The sequence below is a fragment of the Manis javanica genome, chromosome 11, assembly GCF_040802235.1.
Source record: "Manis javanica isolate MJ-LG chromosome 11, MJ_LKY, whole genome shotgun sequence".
Classification (NCBI taxonomy): domain Eukaryota; kingdom Metazoa; phylum Chordata; class Mammalia; order Pholidota; family Manidae; genus Manis; species Manis javanica.
The window spans coordinates 24769120-24783035 of record NC_133166.1 but is presented as its reverse complement, the minus strand read 5'-3'; the positions used below and the strand labels follow the sequence as shown (position 1 = coordinate 24783035).

General features: G+C 38.0%; 2 protein-coding genes across 2 annotated transcripts; both read right to left on the bottom strand.

Annotated features, from left to right (window-relative positions):
- Positions 1 to 4896: 4896 nt before the first annotated feature.
- LOC108383677 (olfactory receptor 52E2-like) lies at positions 4897 to 5838 on the bottom strand. The gene has a single exon (XM_017640276.3). It carries the CDS (start codon positions 5830 to 5832, stop codon positions 4897 to 4899), a length of 936 nt encoding a protein of 311 aa, XP_017495765.2. The 5' UTR covers positions 5833 to 5838.
- A 7142-nt stretch (positions 5839 to 12980) lies between these two features.
- On the bottom strand, positions 12981 to 13916 carry LOC108383673 (olfactory receptor 52J3-like). Its single transcript, XM_037000988.2, has one exon. It carries the CDS (start codon positions 13914 to 13916, stop codon positions 12981 to 12983), a length of 936 nt encoding a protein of 311 aa, XP_036856883.2.

Genomic DNA, 13916 nt, shown 5'->3' with positions numbered 1-13916 from the left:
ATATCTTGATAATTAAATTTGCCTTCATTTACAAGCATCAAATAATTTATACTTAATGCAATCTGACAATTTTAATAATTTATATACATGACTAATTACATGCAACATTTAGCAAAACTATTGTTATTTTTTCTATTAAATGTACTATTTTACTTTATGATCTTTTCCTTCAACCTGAGCTATACATGTTTCACAATGAAGATTTTCTTCTTTTAAAATTTTCATTATTACTTAAGTCCCATTTGCTTTGATTTTATACATAATTTTATAATTACTTTAGCCATTGGCCTACAGGCACCCATACAACTTCTCAAATTTTAATATAAATTAGCATTGTCTTACTGTTTTCTGTTAATAAAGGATCTTAGAAAAATTGTAGTCAGTTTGCCTGTTTTCTGACTTACATGCTATTGTTGGTTTAATTTACATCTTATAAATTCTAAAACTTATACACATATGGTTACTGGTTTTGGTAGTCAATATTTTTTAAATGTCCTCAAATACATGCTATTTCTATTGCTATTCATCCCTCCTCGCATCTTCAAAATTCCACCTGAGTTGTTTTGAATATTGCTTTTACATGTAACAAAGAGATATAAATTCACTGAGTTGTTTTGAATGTTGCTTTTACATGTAACAAAGAGATATAAAGCCTGTATAAACAAAATGAGAAATCAGTAAACTGTGGTTCTGATCATTATAAATTCAAAACCACATTTGTCTTGCTCCATGTTCTACACTTCTCACACATGATTTTACTCATGTTTGAAGAATAAACTTAACTATTTCCTTGATGCAATTATGTTGGTGGTGAGTTTTCTGTATTTCTTTGCCCAAAATAATTTTGTTTCATCTTCATTTTAAGATTACTTAAGGAATATAGAATTTTAAAATAATTGAGGCTTTTCCAGCTTTAAAATCCATGTGGAAGTATGATTGACAAATAACAGTTGTCTATAGCTAACTTGTACAATGTTTTTTTAAAGGTGTACATGTGATGATTTAATATGCATTATGAAATGATTACCACAGTCAAGCTAATTAACACATTCATCACCTCACATAGTTTATCTTTTGCTTTTTTGTGGTGAGAACACTTAAGATCTACTCTTTTCAGTAAATTTCAAGTGTACGAAACAATGTTATTAAATATAATCACCATGTTGTAGTTAGATCACCAGAACTTATTCATCTTATAATTAAAAGTTTGTACCCCTTACTGACATCTCCCATTTACCCCACTCTCCAGCCACCATTCTACTCTTCGGTTCTATGAGTTTGACTTTTCCAAAATCCACATAAACGTAAGATCTTACAGTATTTGTCATTCTGATTCTGGCTTATGTTATACAATATAATGACCCCTAGAAAGGATTAACTTCTTTTTATGACTGAACAATATTTCATTATTTATATATAACACATTTTCTTTATCCATTCATCTGTCAATGACACTTAGGTTGTTTCCATATCTGATGTGTGAGATATGATGCAATGAAGATTGGAGGGTATGTATTTCTTGCAGCTACTGATTTCATATCCTTTGACCAACAGTGAGATTTCTGGATCATATGGTAGTTCTATTTTAAATTTTTTGGAAGAAACTCCATATTATTTTCCATAATGCCTGTACCAAAGCTATTATAGTGAAGAGATTACGACTAAGCACAGTGGAGTTGGGATGCTGGTGTTCCACACCAGTCTCTGCCTATTCCTAGCTATGTGTCTCTGCACAAGCCACTTAACCTATAGAAGGTCAAACCACTTACTGAACCTACCTAAGCAATCCAGTAAAGAGGGTTGTGGTATCTGCCACATCACTGAGTTGTTTTGAATATTGCTTTTACATGTAACAAAGAGATATAAAGCCTGTATAAACAAAACAAGAAGTCAGTAAACAGTGGTTCTGATCATTATAAATTCAAAACCACAGTTGTCTTGCCCCACGTTCTCCCCTTCTCACACAGGAAAACCGCATTGAAATCCAAACTCATGTGTCAGGGATTTATACAATAATTACTTCTATTGCCTGTGATGCTTTATTCATTTCCTGTAACCAGGAAGGACAGCCCCTACTACATTTATCATAATGAACAACCTATGATATCTTGCATATGTTTATTATATTACTGAAAACATTTTTAAGTTCAGAAAATCATAGAAGAATATGTGAAAACTTGTGTACCTTCCAGCCAACATAAAAAAAAAAGAATTGCTTGCAAAATCAGGACCATTTCTATACCCATAACGCTCCCTTCTTTTCTAGGTATAACCACAATCCTGAACTTGATGGAACATGCAGATTGTGAGAGAGAGACAGGGGCCAAGGATGAATCCATGTTTTATTTTTCTTAGGACATTAGAAATGAAATAGTAATGATCAGTAGTTAAGATGTGAACTACAGGAGTGTTATGTGTTTTTAAGGACATTGTCAATGAAAGGCTTTCATTTAAAAGTGAAGTTAAAAAGTGACCAGACCAGTGTGGAGTAGAAGAAATGGTTACACAGTAGATACTCAATTTTACTCCTTTTAACCTTCTTCCTTTATTTTTTCATGGCTCAATAGTATGTTATGATAATAAAAATGCAACATAAAACATTTCGTATAATTAACAGAACTTCCCCAAGAATAAATCTTATTGTTTAGGACTAAATAACTTAAAATCTGGTAAATTTCTTTGTGAAAATTATATTTTTTTGATATTTTGTATACTGTATGCAATTTTATAACTTGTATTTGATTCCTTAACACTGACTCAGTGAAAGAGTCCAATGCAAATAAAATATCTTAAAGTAATTCATTATATATTATGCATATCATTACATTGCAGCAGAGTTATAAAAATGGAACTGCAGACTCACACTGGCTCATTCGGAATCCAGGTTCCATGTCATACTAGTTGTGAGACCTTTGGCAGAGTAATGTCTCATTTCCTTTTGTTGTTGAAGGGTAAAAATTACACTAGAAAAATAGCATTGCTGTAAAAATAGAAGCAAATAATATGTGTAAACTATGTGAAAATATATCTCATGCACAATAGCAGCTTTTGATGAAGTAGCTATATGATCTTCAGTAATTTATTTGTTTCTTTATTATATTTCTATGTTTAAGATCATACTGATTTCATACTAAAACTTGATGCCCATACGCATATTTGTGGACACTTCTCTTTTACTCTTGAACAGTAACCTTCAGGTACATCATTCTGAGTCCCTTGGAGTACGTACTTACGGTCATAAATAAAAATACAGCAAAAATAGATTTTCTAATTGCTTTTGAGAATAATGTGAAAACAATCATTTTAAATCAAGTCCCAAAATAGCAGTGGTCAGAGACAATTAAAATAATGATATCTCTTATTATTTAAGTCCATGGTATGTGTCAAACCCAGTGTTAACTTGTTGTCCATATCATCTCTTTTTCCCATAAACAATATAATTTGTCACCAGCTTACACAAGCAAAAACATCCAGTGCTATAGAGATAGTTATTATAAGTTAAATGAGAGCCCTTCAACATAGAAAATAGGTGTCCCATGATCTGATGTAAGTTTTACCCTACGAGGCTTGGTCCCTGTTTCACTCCTTGTGTCAACAATATTGCTGTACCTGACCCATGAATCTGCAAAACTTAGGCTTGATCAATCTCTGTGATGTTCCACATGCTGTTATCTTGAAATGCCTGCGTGTACCTCATAAGAAAATCTCCCTGAGAGCCCATACCAGCTGGTACCTTATACATGATAATGAGTGTGTGTTCACTTCCTGAATAGAAATAATCTCTTCCTGTTTAGAGACTTAGTAAGAGTCTGTGGCACTACATGTTTCTGTCTCTGGCACTACATGTTTCTGTCTCCACATACTTTGCTGTGGAGATCCTAGGTTTTCTCAGCAAACACAAAGCCAGTTTTGTAAAGCATGTTTTTTTTAATAGACAAAGTGTACAAATAGTATCAGGCAATTAAGAAGTTGTCCTTAAAGAGGAGCAAGAGACATATTTGATACCACCAAAGTAAATCCATCATTGGCTCTGAATGAGCAGTGCTTCTATAAGCCATATGGGGGACATTTTTAGTGAGATGGTTATGTATTTAGTTTTAGGCAAATGATTTTCTAGTATCTGTAAGAATTCATTTTACTTCTGCTATTCCCTGGCCTCCTGCATTTACTTATACTTCCCTGTTCTTAATTGCTCCTGATGAGGCTCTTGGATTAATACTTTTTCATGAAATGTCTCCTTTCCCCCTGCCACATGCTGGGTCTGTGGCAGGCTCACTACCTCGGAGACTTAATCCCTTCCCTTCATTCATGAAGTAACTCACTACTCAGTAAAACCGATAAGAAGGAAGGTGTGTGCACTTCGAGGCTAAATCATATGGAGTACTAATGAGGGTGGGCAGAGAGGAGGGCAGGAGGCACAGGAAGCCATAATAAGACACAAGAAGCTGCCAGACTTGTGGAGGGGAGAGCAAGAGACAGGAAAAGGGTGAGTAACCGAACAAGGGAGAGGATGCAGATGAAGAGGAGGAAGAGGAGGCAAAGGAGAGGGAGAGAGAGAGAGAGGGAGAAAGACAGAGAAAGGAGAGGGAAGACCCAGCACCCACAGTGGAGGTGGAACAATGCCTTCTGTAGCTAGACAACTTAGGTCCCTGGGAATCATGGGCATATCTCATAATCATCTTCAAAACAATTATGTAGAGTAGTTGCTCACCCACCTTGATACTTGAATTCAAAGCTTCCATTCTTGTATCTTGAATAATGGATGTTCACCGAGGAAAACATCCTTCCCATCACGTGACCCTGACCTTACCACACTCAAGGATCTGCCTCACTTGTCAGATGCATACATGGTAACATTTAACCCTTTGGACAAAACTGGAGGCATTCGCCCACTAATTATTTCTGGGTGAATATTCTGAGCACCTGTTCACGGATCTGCTTGGTCCTAACTCCGTAGATGACGGGGTTGAGCATTGGTGGAATAACCACATACAGATTGGCCAGGAGAATATGGATGTAGCGAGGAACATTTCGGCCAAAGCGATGTGTCATAAAAGAGAAGAGGGCTGGAGTGTAAAAGGCCAAAATTACACAGACGTGGGAACCACAGGTGCTGAGAGTCTTGAGCCTGGCCTCACGGGATGGTAGCTGGAAAACAGCCCGGAGAATTTGGATGTAGGAGAGAGCAACGGCCATGATGTCAAATCCCAGGATGGCTATGGTCCCCAGACCATATATGATGTTGGCCTTGATGCTTGCACAGGCCAGACGAGCAAGACCCATGTGTTCGCAGTATGTGTGGGGGATGTCATGGTGTCCACAGAAGGGCAGCCGCAGGATGAGGAATACAAAGGGGAATACACAGAGGAAAGATCTCCCAACCACCCCAAAACCAATAATAAACACTGTCTTCTTAGTAAGGATTATGTTATAATGGAGAGGGTTACAGATAGCCACATAGCGGTCATAAGCCATGGCAAGGAGCAGTACTGACTCCATGCCAGTAAAGATGTGAATGAAAAACATCTGGGTGAGGCAGGCACCAAAACTGATCTCCCTGAGGCTGAACCAGAATATAGCCAGCATCTTAGGGATGGTGGCTGTGGACAGTCCCAGGTCGGTGGTAGCCAACATAGCCAGGAAGTAGAACATGGGTTGGTGGAGGCTGTGCTCAGTCAGGATGACAAACAGGATAGTGAGGTTTCCCACGAGGGCAATCAGATACACAGCACAAAAGGGAAAGCCAGTCCACATGTGCATGTTTTCCAGTCCTGGGATTCCCAGCAGCAGGAAGGAGGAGGGATGGAGTTGGGTGTCATTGGAAAATGGCATCTTGCTTGTGATTTCCTATCAACATGTTCATTGCAGATGTGTGCTGACATGTATCAGGAGGCACCAGTCTGTTACCATGTTTTTTGGTGCTGCAAAAAAAGCAGATATCTTAACCTGTGCATCCCCTTATCAAAAACATCATCAATAGCCTGTTGCCAGAATAATGAAATCCTCTTTCTTAGTCAAACTTTTATAACTGCAATTTAGTTACAGAAACTGGTACATATTATTACTCTAAATATTTGTTTCACAATGCATTTTATTTATTCTATGCACAGCCATGTATTACTGTATGTATTTATTTATATATATACATGTTTATATATATACATACAGATATAGAAATATATATGTACATGCAGAAATGTATGCATACATGTATATTTACACACATAAACGTAGAGTGTAATGACAGAATGAAGATAATACACACACACGCATATGTATATACACAAACACAAACACTCATTACATTCTTCATCAGCTTCTTTCTACTCCTTTTCCACATAACTGGGATTATAAATCTGAAACAGTCCCCTAGTGCTTAGTAACCTTCTCTTTCAGCTTCCCCCATATATACAAATGACAATCGATATCTGCTGGTGAATTAAAAATCTGAACCACTGTGTGCTTTTACTTGTAATCATCCTAGACTTGGGATGTGAGAGGACACATGTAGGATTCATTTTATTTTATTTTGTTAACATCACCCTGATAAGAAATACAGGGCAAATCTTCCTAGGTTAAGACATCTGACCTTACACTGAGTGAACAGGTGACCCACAGGAGTCAGTGGCGATAGTTCTCCTATTACATGTAAGAGGAATGTCCCCAGGCCCCGCACCAGGAGCTACCCCCTGCTCCTCTCAGCCACATGACCCTTCTACCCTTTCTCCTCTCCTCCCCTCTGTCTGCCATCCTGTCTGCAGCTGGGAAAGGTGTGGTAGACTCACCGAACTGTACACCATAAGAACTTCTGAGCCTGTCTTGATCTCTGTGATTTCTTGCAAACTCAAACATGGAATGGAGGTTTTATCCTTTATGCGAAACTCCCCAGAAGAGAGCCTGCAAATGAAACTCCCTTAGGACCATGTTTGCACAGGACAGAAGGACCCCTGATCGCTCTTCTGAGCTGGGTACTATGTCAGGTAGGAAATCCACTGGGGAGTTCTGCCCTCCTCCAGGGACAAGGAGGCCCACTTCTCAGAAGCAGTGATGTGCGCTGAGCCTATGTGAACCCACTGCACCCCTTGCCTGACAGATAGGCCCCTGCACAAAATTCCTAACTCCCTCAAGGCCAGGATGCTAAATGGACTGAGCCCAAGCACAGTGGATCCTAACTGCCTGTGTCCCGACACCAGCTCCTCCACTTACTCGCTCTGTGATGTTGAGCAATACTTACTTCATCAAGACCTCATATTATTATAGGAAAAAGAGAAAACAAAATAGTGTCTCTATCATATGCTTCAGGTAGAGTTTAAATGAGAGCTAGCATATAGTCTCCCTGATAGTATGTCTTTTACTCAGTGAGTGTTTCACACATGTTAATAACCAGTAAACTCCACTCACTTTGTGGGTGCTGCTCATTTACATTATTTCAAATGAATTCTCTCATGTTTCTTCACAGAATCAAAACAGACTTGTGCTCCCAAATGTAGCTTAAGGTCCCGCCAAGTACTTCCTTGCTGCCCTCTCCGTTTAGCGTGCACTTCATCTTGTACTCCTTATCAGGGCCTTCATAATCTCCAGCATCTAATGGACTCATCATAAGTGTGCTCACCTTTCTGTAAAATGTTGGTATTTAATAATTCTTGCTACAAAATATTTCTTACATGGTATGTGATACAAATAAAAAGCAGCACGCTCACTCCTCAGCACAGATAATAAAACATGGATTTCAGCTGAAGCATGTACCTGCCTACTTCTATCTCTTGTGCCCTCATCAAATGTGACAGCTACATCTTGACTTTAGTGTTTTCCATTATCAGCCTTCTTGCTTAACTTGATTATGCATTCTTTATTTAATTAAGAAGTGGCAGTCATTGCTGGGCATTGACTAGTCCATGTTAATATGCTCTAAACACCAAACTCCAGCAAAATCCTGCACAACTGGCAGAGCAATCTGAAGAAAATCTCTTCTTCTTAGTAATCTTATTCAAGAGTCAGCAGGCCTTTTTAAGGAAAGTGAGCATATATGCCAAGCAGTATTTTTAGATTCTGCTTTCTCTTCAGCCTTTGTCCTGTATCACTTTCACAGCCTTGCAAGCTTTCTGATCCCTTCAAATGTGATTTTAATTTCTAATATGCAGCTGTTTCAGTTATTCTAAGATGGTGTTAAACAAATTATGTGATCATCTTCAAAAGAACCTGAAATTTCAAATGTTGGTAACAAATTATCCAATATTAATCCTTGTATTTCATCAGTCTTTCATGACACCACAACATTGATATATACTTTCTTTCCTCCTTTCAGTAAACATTAACTTAGTGTGAAATACTTTTCTGTTTAATTCTTTTACCCCAAAGCAATAATGATGTTTCCTCATTAGAAGTCTGTTGAGGTTAAAGAGATAATCTTATAAAACCTATTATAATGGCAAACTTATTCTCACAAAATGCCTTGAATTAACTGTTGTTGTCCTTTACTGTTTCAAATTTTATTGTTCATAATGCCTTATAATGCAGTTTGAAGAAACTAGACCACTCATGATTGTTAGAATCGTTATTGTGAACATCCACTTCAAAAATATATATATTAAAGTCTCCTTGTTAACCTACACCTTTTCCCAATTAGCCACAGGGAACCCTTAGCAAGTATGATGCTGTTGCAGACCAGTGGTTATCACTGTCCATCTTGCCACCAGCAATAGGGTCCTGGCTGCTAAAAGCAAAGCCTCATTCTGAGGGCTCACTTCCCTGGGCCACTATGACCCCAAGTGCCTTAGTAGGAGTTTGTCCAGAAGACAAGTCCTAAGTCAGTAAAATTCCATGAAGCAAAACCCCAGGAAGCATGAGTGAAGGACAAGGGAAAGACAAGGGGAAGGAGGAGAGCCATCTGAGGGCATGTTCTCTAATTGGTGGATGGGAATTCAACCACTTTTTTGATCTTCTGATAACATTGGCAAGATGTCATGTAATCTGCGTGTTAGAATTTACATTTACAGGGAAGAAAAGGCCAAGAAATCTGGCCCTTTTTCATTTATCATATGTATTATTCATGAAAAATTTTATATCCAGTCCTTTCAGGAATCTTTCTATCATCCTCCCAGTTTACACGGCATAATTCCTGTATATGACTTGATAGAATGACAAGCTTACTATGTAAAAGGATATATGATAAATTTTATGTCTTCACTAAATTGTGTGGTGAATGTAACTAATTGTGTACATCTGGATTGGCTTTCTCTGTTGTATTGTGTATCTGATTGCACTCATAGGAAACTTCACCATCCTGTTTTTCATCCAGACTGAGTACAGGCAACTATATTTTGTCTTAGAAATAAAAAGGGGGCCAACTAGATTTTGTATCTGTTTTTTGGTGGTAATTGGAATATATTAATCTGATCCATCTCTGAAAAACACCTGCAAAAATCACAAATGGAAAAATACTAGATTAAGTTTATGATGATGCAGTCAGTACCCAAGATCAGTCTGTCCTCCACATAGAGGAAAGGTCAGTGGAGATGTGGTAGGAACAAATCTGTTCTTAATGGTAGAGCTAATCTCTGCAATTATTCCATGAATGTGACATTGCTTTCTGTGATAGGTTCAGAGACCCTAAGGGCCAACTGGACATAGACAAATGTCCAAACTCCATTACTTCTGACCTTAACCTGCCCCTACACTGACTACTGAATCACAGCAGCATTTTGTTTCTCCAGATATTAATGTTGGTCCAGAACTGCTGTCCTCTAATCCCCCCAAATTAGCTCTTCCTTTTCCCAAAGCATAGTCTTGATGATAAGTGATCTCACGTTCCTTTCTGGAAGACCAGTATATATTTGGCTGTTTAGCAGAATCCTGCCTCAAGGAACCTCAGTGGGCTCTAGGTTGCAGAATAGTGTCAAGACCGAATTCAGGAAACACAGATGGACAGCACACATTCCTGACATCATCCCTGGTCTACAGAGAATAGCCAAAATGGATCTTTCTCTGGCTTCCTAGGTTCTCCTCACCAAATATGTATCAGCCATGAAGAAGGGAGTATTTTCCAGATTCCCTTAAGGATAGAGTTTGGGCTGACTGAGCAGGTTTGTCATGATAAATCCATGGTAATATTTTTTGCTCTGTGAAGTCTTTGGAAATATTCCTTTACAGTTTTTGCAAGAAAATTCTGGCACTTTAGTTTCATTTATTGAAGGCCACCTTTAAGTCCCAGATTCAGTCAACCAACCAACATGGAGTCCAGAATCCCTCTTTACTATCTTCAAGCTCAGATTTAGCCTCATCACGGTCATCTTCCTCAAACTCATATCCAGTACTCTTAGAATTTCATATTACACTTGTTCCACTCCATCTGGATAAAGTGGCAAAATCTTGCAATTGTTTTGTTAGTATATTTTACCCACTGGAGCCTGCTGGCATGTGAGTTCAGTCACAGATCTAGAATTTTACTTTACTGTGCAGTAGACACTACCCATGCACAACTATTGGACATCTGAAGTGTAGCTAATGCCACTGAGGAAATGAATTTTGATATTTATTTTAATTTATTTAAGTTTAAATTTTGAAGCAGTATAAAATATTTTTCAGTTCAACCCAATGATTTGTTTTGGTTTTTTGGAAAGCTGCGTTCATTTCAGCCATTGAAATTATTTAAGATTTAGTACACAAAATGAGATGTGTTTGTAGCTTAAGATACTCCATTAGGAGAACTCTGACCATTTAAAGGATATAAAATATTTAATTGATCATTTGTTGGTTTTATGTTTAGATAAATTTGAATACATTAACTTAGATAAATATCGAACTAAATTAACGTCACTGTTTCTTTTTAGCTTCCATATATGGTTACTAGAAAATTTCAGTTACTTAGATAACCCACATTATTTCTATTAAACACCATTCTTCCAAAGTGGTGGGAATCACTCAAGGGGTAGACCAGGAAGCCAGTTTAAGTTGGCTAGTTGAGGGGTATTAGATTTTCTATGGCAAGAGAAGACTTTCTACTCAGACAAGAGAAGAGCTTCTCTAAGAGTAATGGAAACTTGGGAGAACTCAGAATTTGTTTCACTGGAGTCTACTCACATAACCTCATTCAAAGTTTTAGAATTTCATTTTCAGGCCAATAAAAGGCTTAGTAGGAGATGAATATTTCTTTGGGAGAATAAAAAATGATTTCCATTTCCTTACCTGGTCCTTGTACTGGGTATTTAAAGCCCTCAGCTCATTATTACTTTTACTCAGGTTCTCCAGGTTAATTATGCCAAAATTCCAACTCTTTATTTCATTAGAATCATCTTTGGATGAAATACTTGACCACTGAAACCTATGCTTTCTATAAGCATGTGGCTACAGAGTTCTAGAGGAGATAATATTCTAACATTTTGACACTGCCTTTTGTATACACCAGTGTCCATTTTACTGTGCAATGTGGGCCCTTAATATTCTTAAAGTTAAATAGATAAAAAACTAATTCCAAATTCCTTTTCTTAAGAATTTGTTACACAGGAACATGTATTGGTGCATGTACTTATGCAGAATTACTATAAAAGAATAAAGAATTTTTGCAAGAATTAGATACAATTCTGGGAGGAGCTAGACAAAGAAATGCAAACAAATTTACTAACTTGATTAGGCATGTATGAATAAGCGAGTATTTGCAGATAACCAGGTGCATTCAGCTTCTGCAATGGAATCATAACAGGAGTGGGTATAGAAATGAATGCTATTATTTAGGGCAACAGTCTTTGCGAATTTGCAGTACAATATCTGGTGGTGGACTTGTGATTGCTGTTGGTCAGCAGGCTCGTAGGTGTGGAGAGCTGCTATGTGCAGAAAGCTATCCAGAAGCACTCAGTCTGACAAGATAGAATGTTGTACTGGAGGTAAATAATCAGTACTGATTTCATTCAAAACTAATCTACTGAGTGAAGCAAGAATATAAAATACAAGGGTTTATTGGAAGGTGTTAATGTGTCATGTGTACTCAAATAACTTATGCAATGAAACTTTTCATAGCAAGGCAGATAATTTGGGGAGGGGAATGCAGAAATTACAGAAAGTAGAACACATAATACAAGAAAGCACAAACATGACCTACTCAATCAGCAATGTAGTACATAAAAATTCTACTTCTTAGTGTAGAAACATTAAGGTATTTTCCAAATATGCACAAAAACTATTCATAAATTATCACAACATTGATTGTAAATTTAAAATAATTAAAATATTATACATATCACCAAAAGAGGGAGAGAGAAAATGAAAGATTCTATTACATTTATAAATGATATTATAGGCCACATGTACCACATAGATACTTCTCTAAACTTAGCATTAAGTGAAGCAGTTGTCCATGAAATGATACACAGTGCATAATTTACAACTATTAACAATTAACTTATAAACCCAACAGAAATTATTGAATTTAAAAGATGAATTTAGATTCTAAGAAAGACAAAGAGCATGTTGTAGTCATTCCTGTCACAGAGCATAAGAAAAAACTGGAACAAGATTGAGGGGTAGTTACAGGTCATTTCTACTTAAATGTCTCATATGGTTGGATAAGAAGAACATTTAAGTTAAATTCACCATTATAGTAATGGTTTTTATTTCCAAAGTATGGGAACAAAGGTATTTAGTATACTTCCCTTGTCTTGCTTTCCTGAGAGAAAAATAAAGAACTGAAAAATCGGGGAGAAAAAAACAGTGCTAACCAGTGCAATGAAAGAAAGGTCATTCCTTGACTATTCACTCTCAATCAGAAGTAATGCAAACAGTTCTCACGTCCATAAGGAGAATTAGTCTTTGAAATTGAACTATGTTGAAGATTATTCAAATTGTAGAAACAATGAGGAGCCATGCTAAAATCCCCTGGAATGCGATGATGCAGCACTAAATTTAGAGAGAGAAAAGTCTTCCTGGAGAGAACAAACCAGTCTTCCTTGCTGGATCAAAGTACTTGGTAAAGAAACTGAGCAAGAGCCCTAGTGTGCAGAAAAGACACGGAGCACTTGCTCTCGTATCTGCTTGGTCCTCACACCATAAATAATGGGGATGAGGGAAGGGGGGATCACCAGGTACAGGTTGGCGACAAGAATGTGAATATAGCGTGGTATGTTGTGCCCAAATCGGTGAGTGAGGAAGGAGAAAACCGAGGGGACATAGAAAACACAGATGACTCCAACATGCGAGCCACATGTGTTCAGGGCTTTCAGTCTAGCATCCCGCGATGGGAGATGAAAGACAGAGCGGAGAATGTAAACATAGGAGATGCCGATAAGGACCAGGTTCAGAAGGAAGAGAGAGACCACAAAGAGCCCATAGATGGCATTGATACGGATGTTTCCACAGGACAGTTTTGCAATGCCCATGTGCTCACAGTAGGAATGAGCTATTACACGAGCCTGGCAGAAGGGTAGGCGGTAGATGAGATAAACCATGGGAAGTATGAGCAGGATTGGACGAACTACAATGCCCATGGTGATGCCCACCAGCACTCGGGATGTCATGATGGACTTGTAGTGGAGAGGAGTACAGATCGCCACGTAACGGTCAAATGCCATGGCCACAAGGACATCATCCTCCATGCCAGTGAACGCATGGATCAGAAACATCTGGGCCACACAAGCTCCAAAGTTAATCTCATGGGCATCAAACCAGAGGATGCCCAGCATGCGGGGCACAGAGCTTGTACAAAGGGCCAAATCAGTTATGGAAAGGAGGGCCAGAAAGTAGAACATGGGCTCCCGGAGGGTCTGCTCCGTCTTGATGACTAGCAGAATTGTGGCATTTCCCACTAAAGCCACAAGGTAAACAGAGCAGAAAGGCAGGGAGATCCAGGTGTGGATACCTTCCAGACCTGGGATTCCGATGAGGAAAAACGTGGCTGGGTGTAAACTGCTGCCATTTTGATAAAGCAT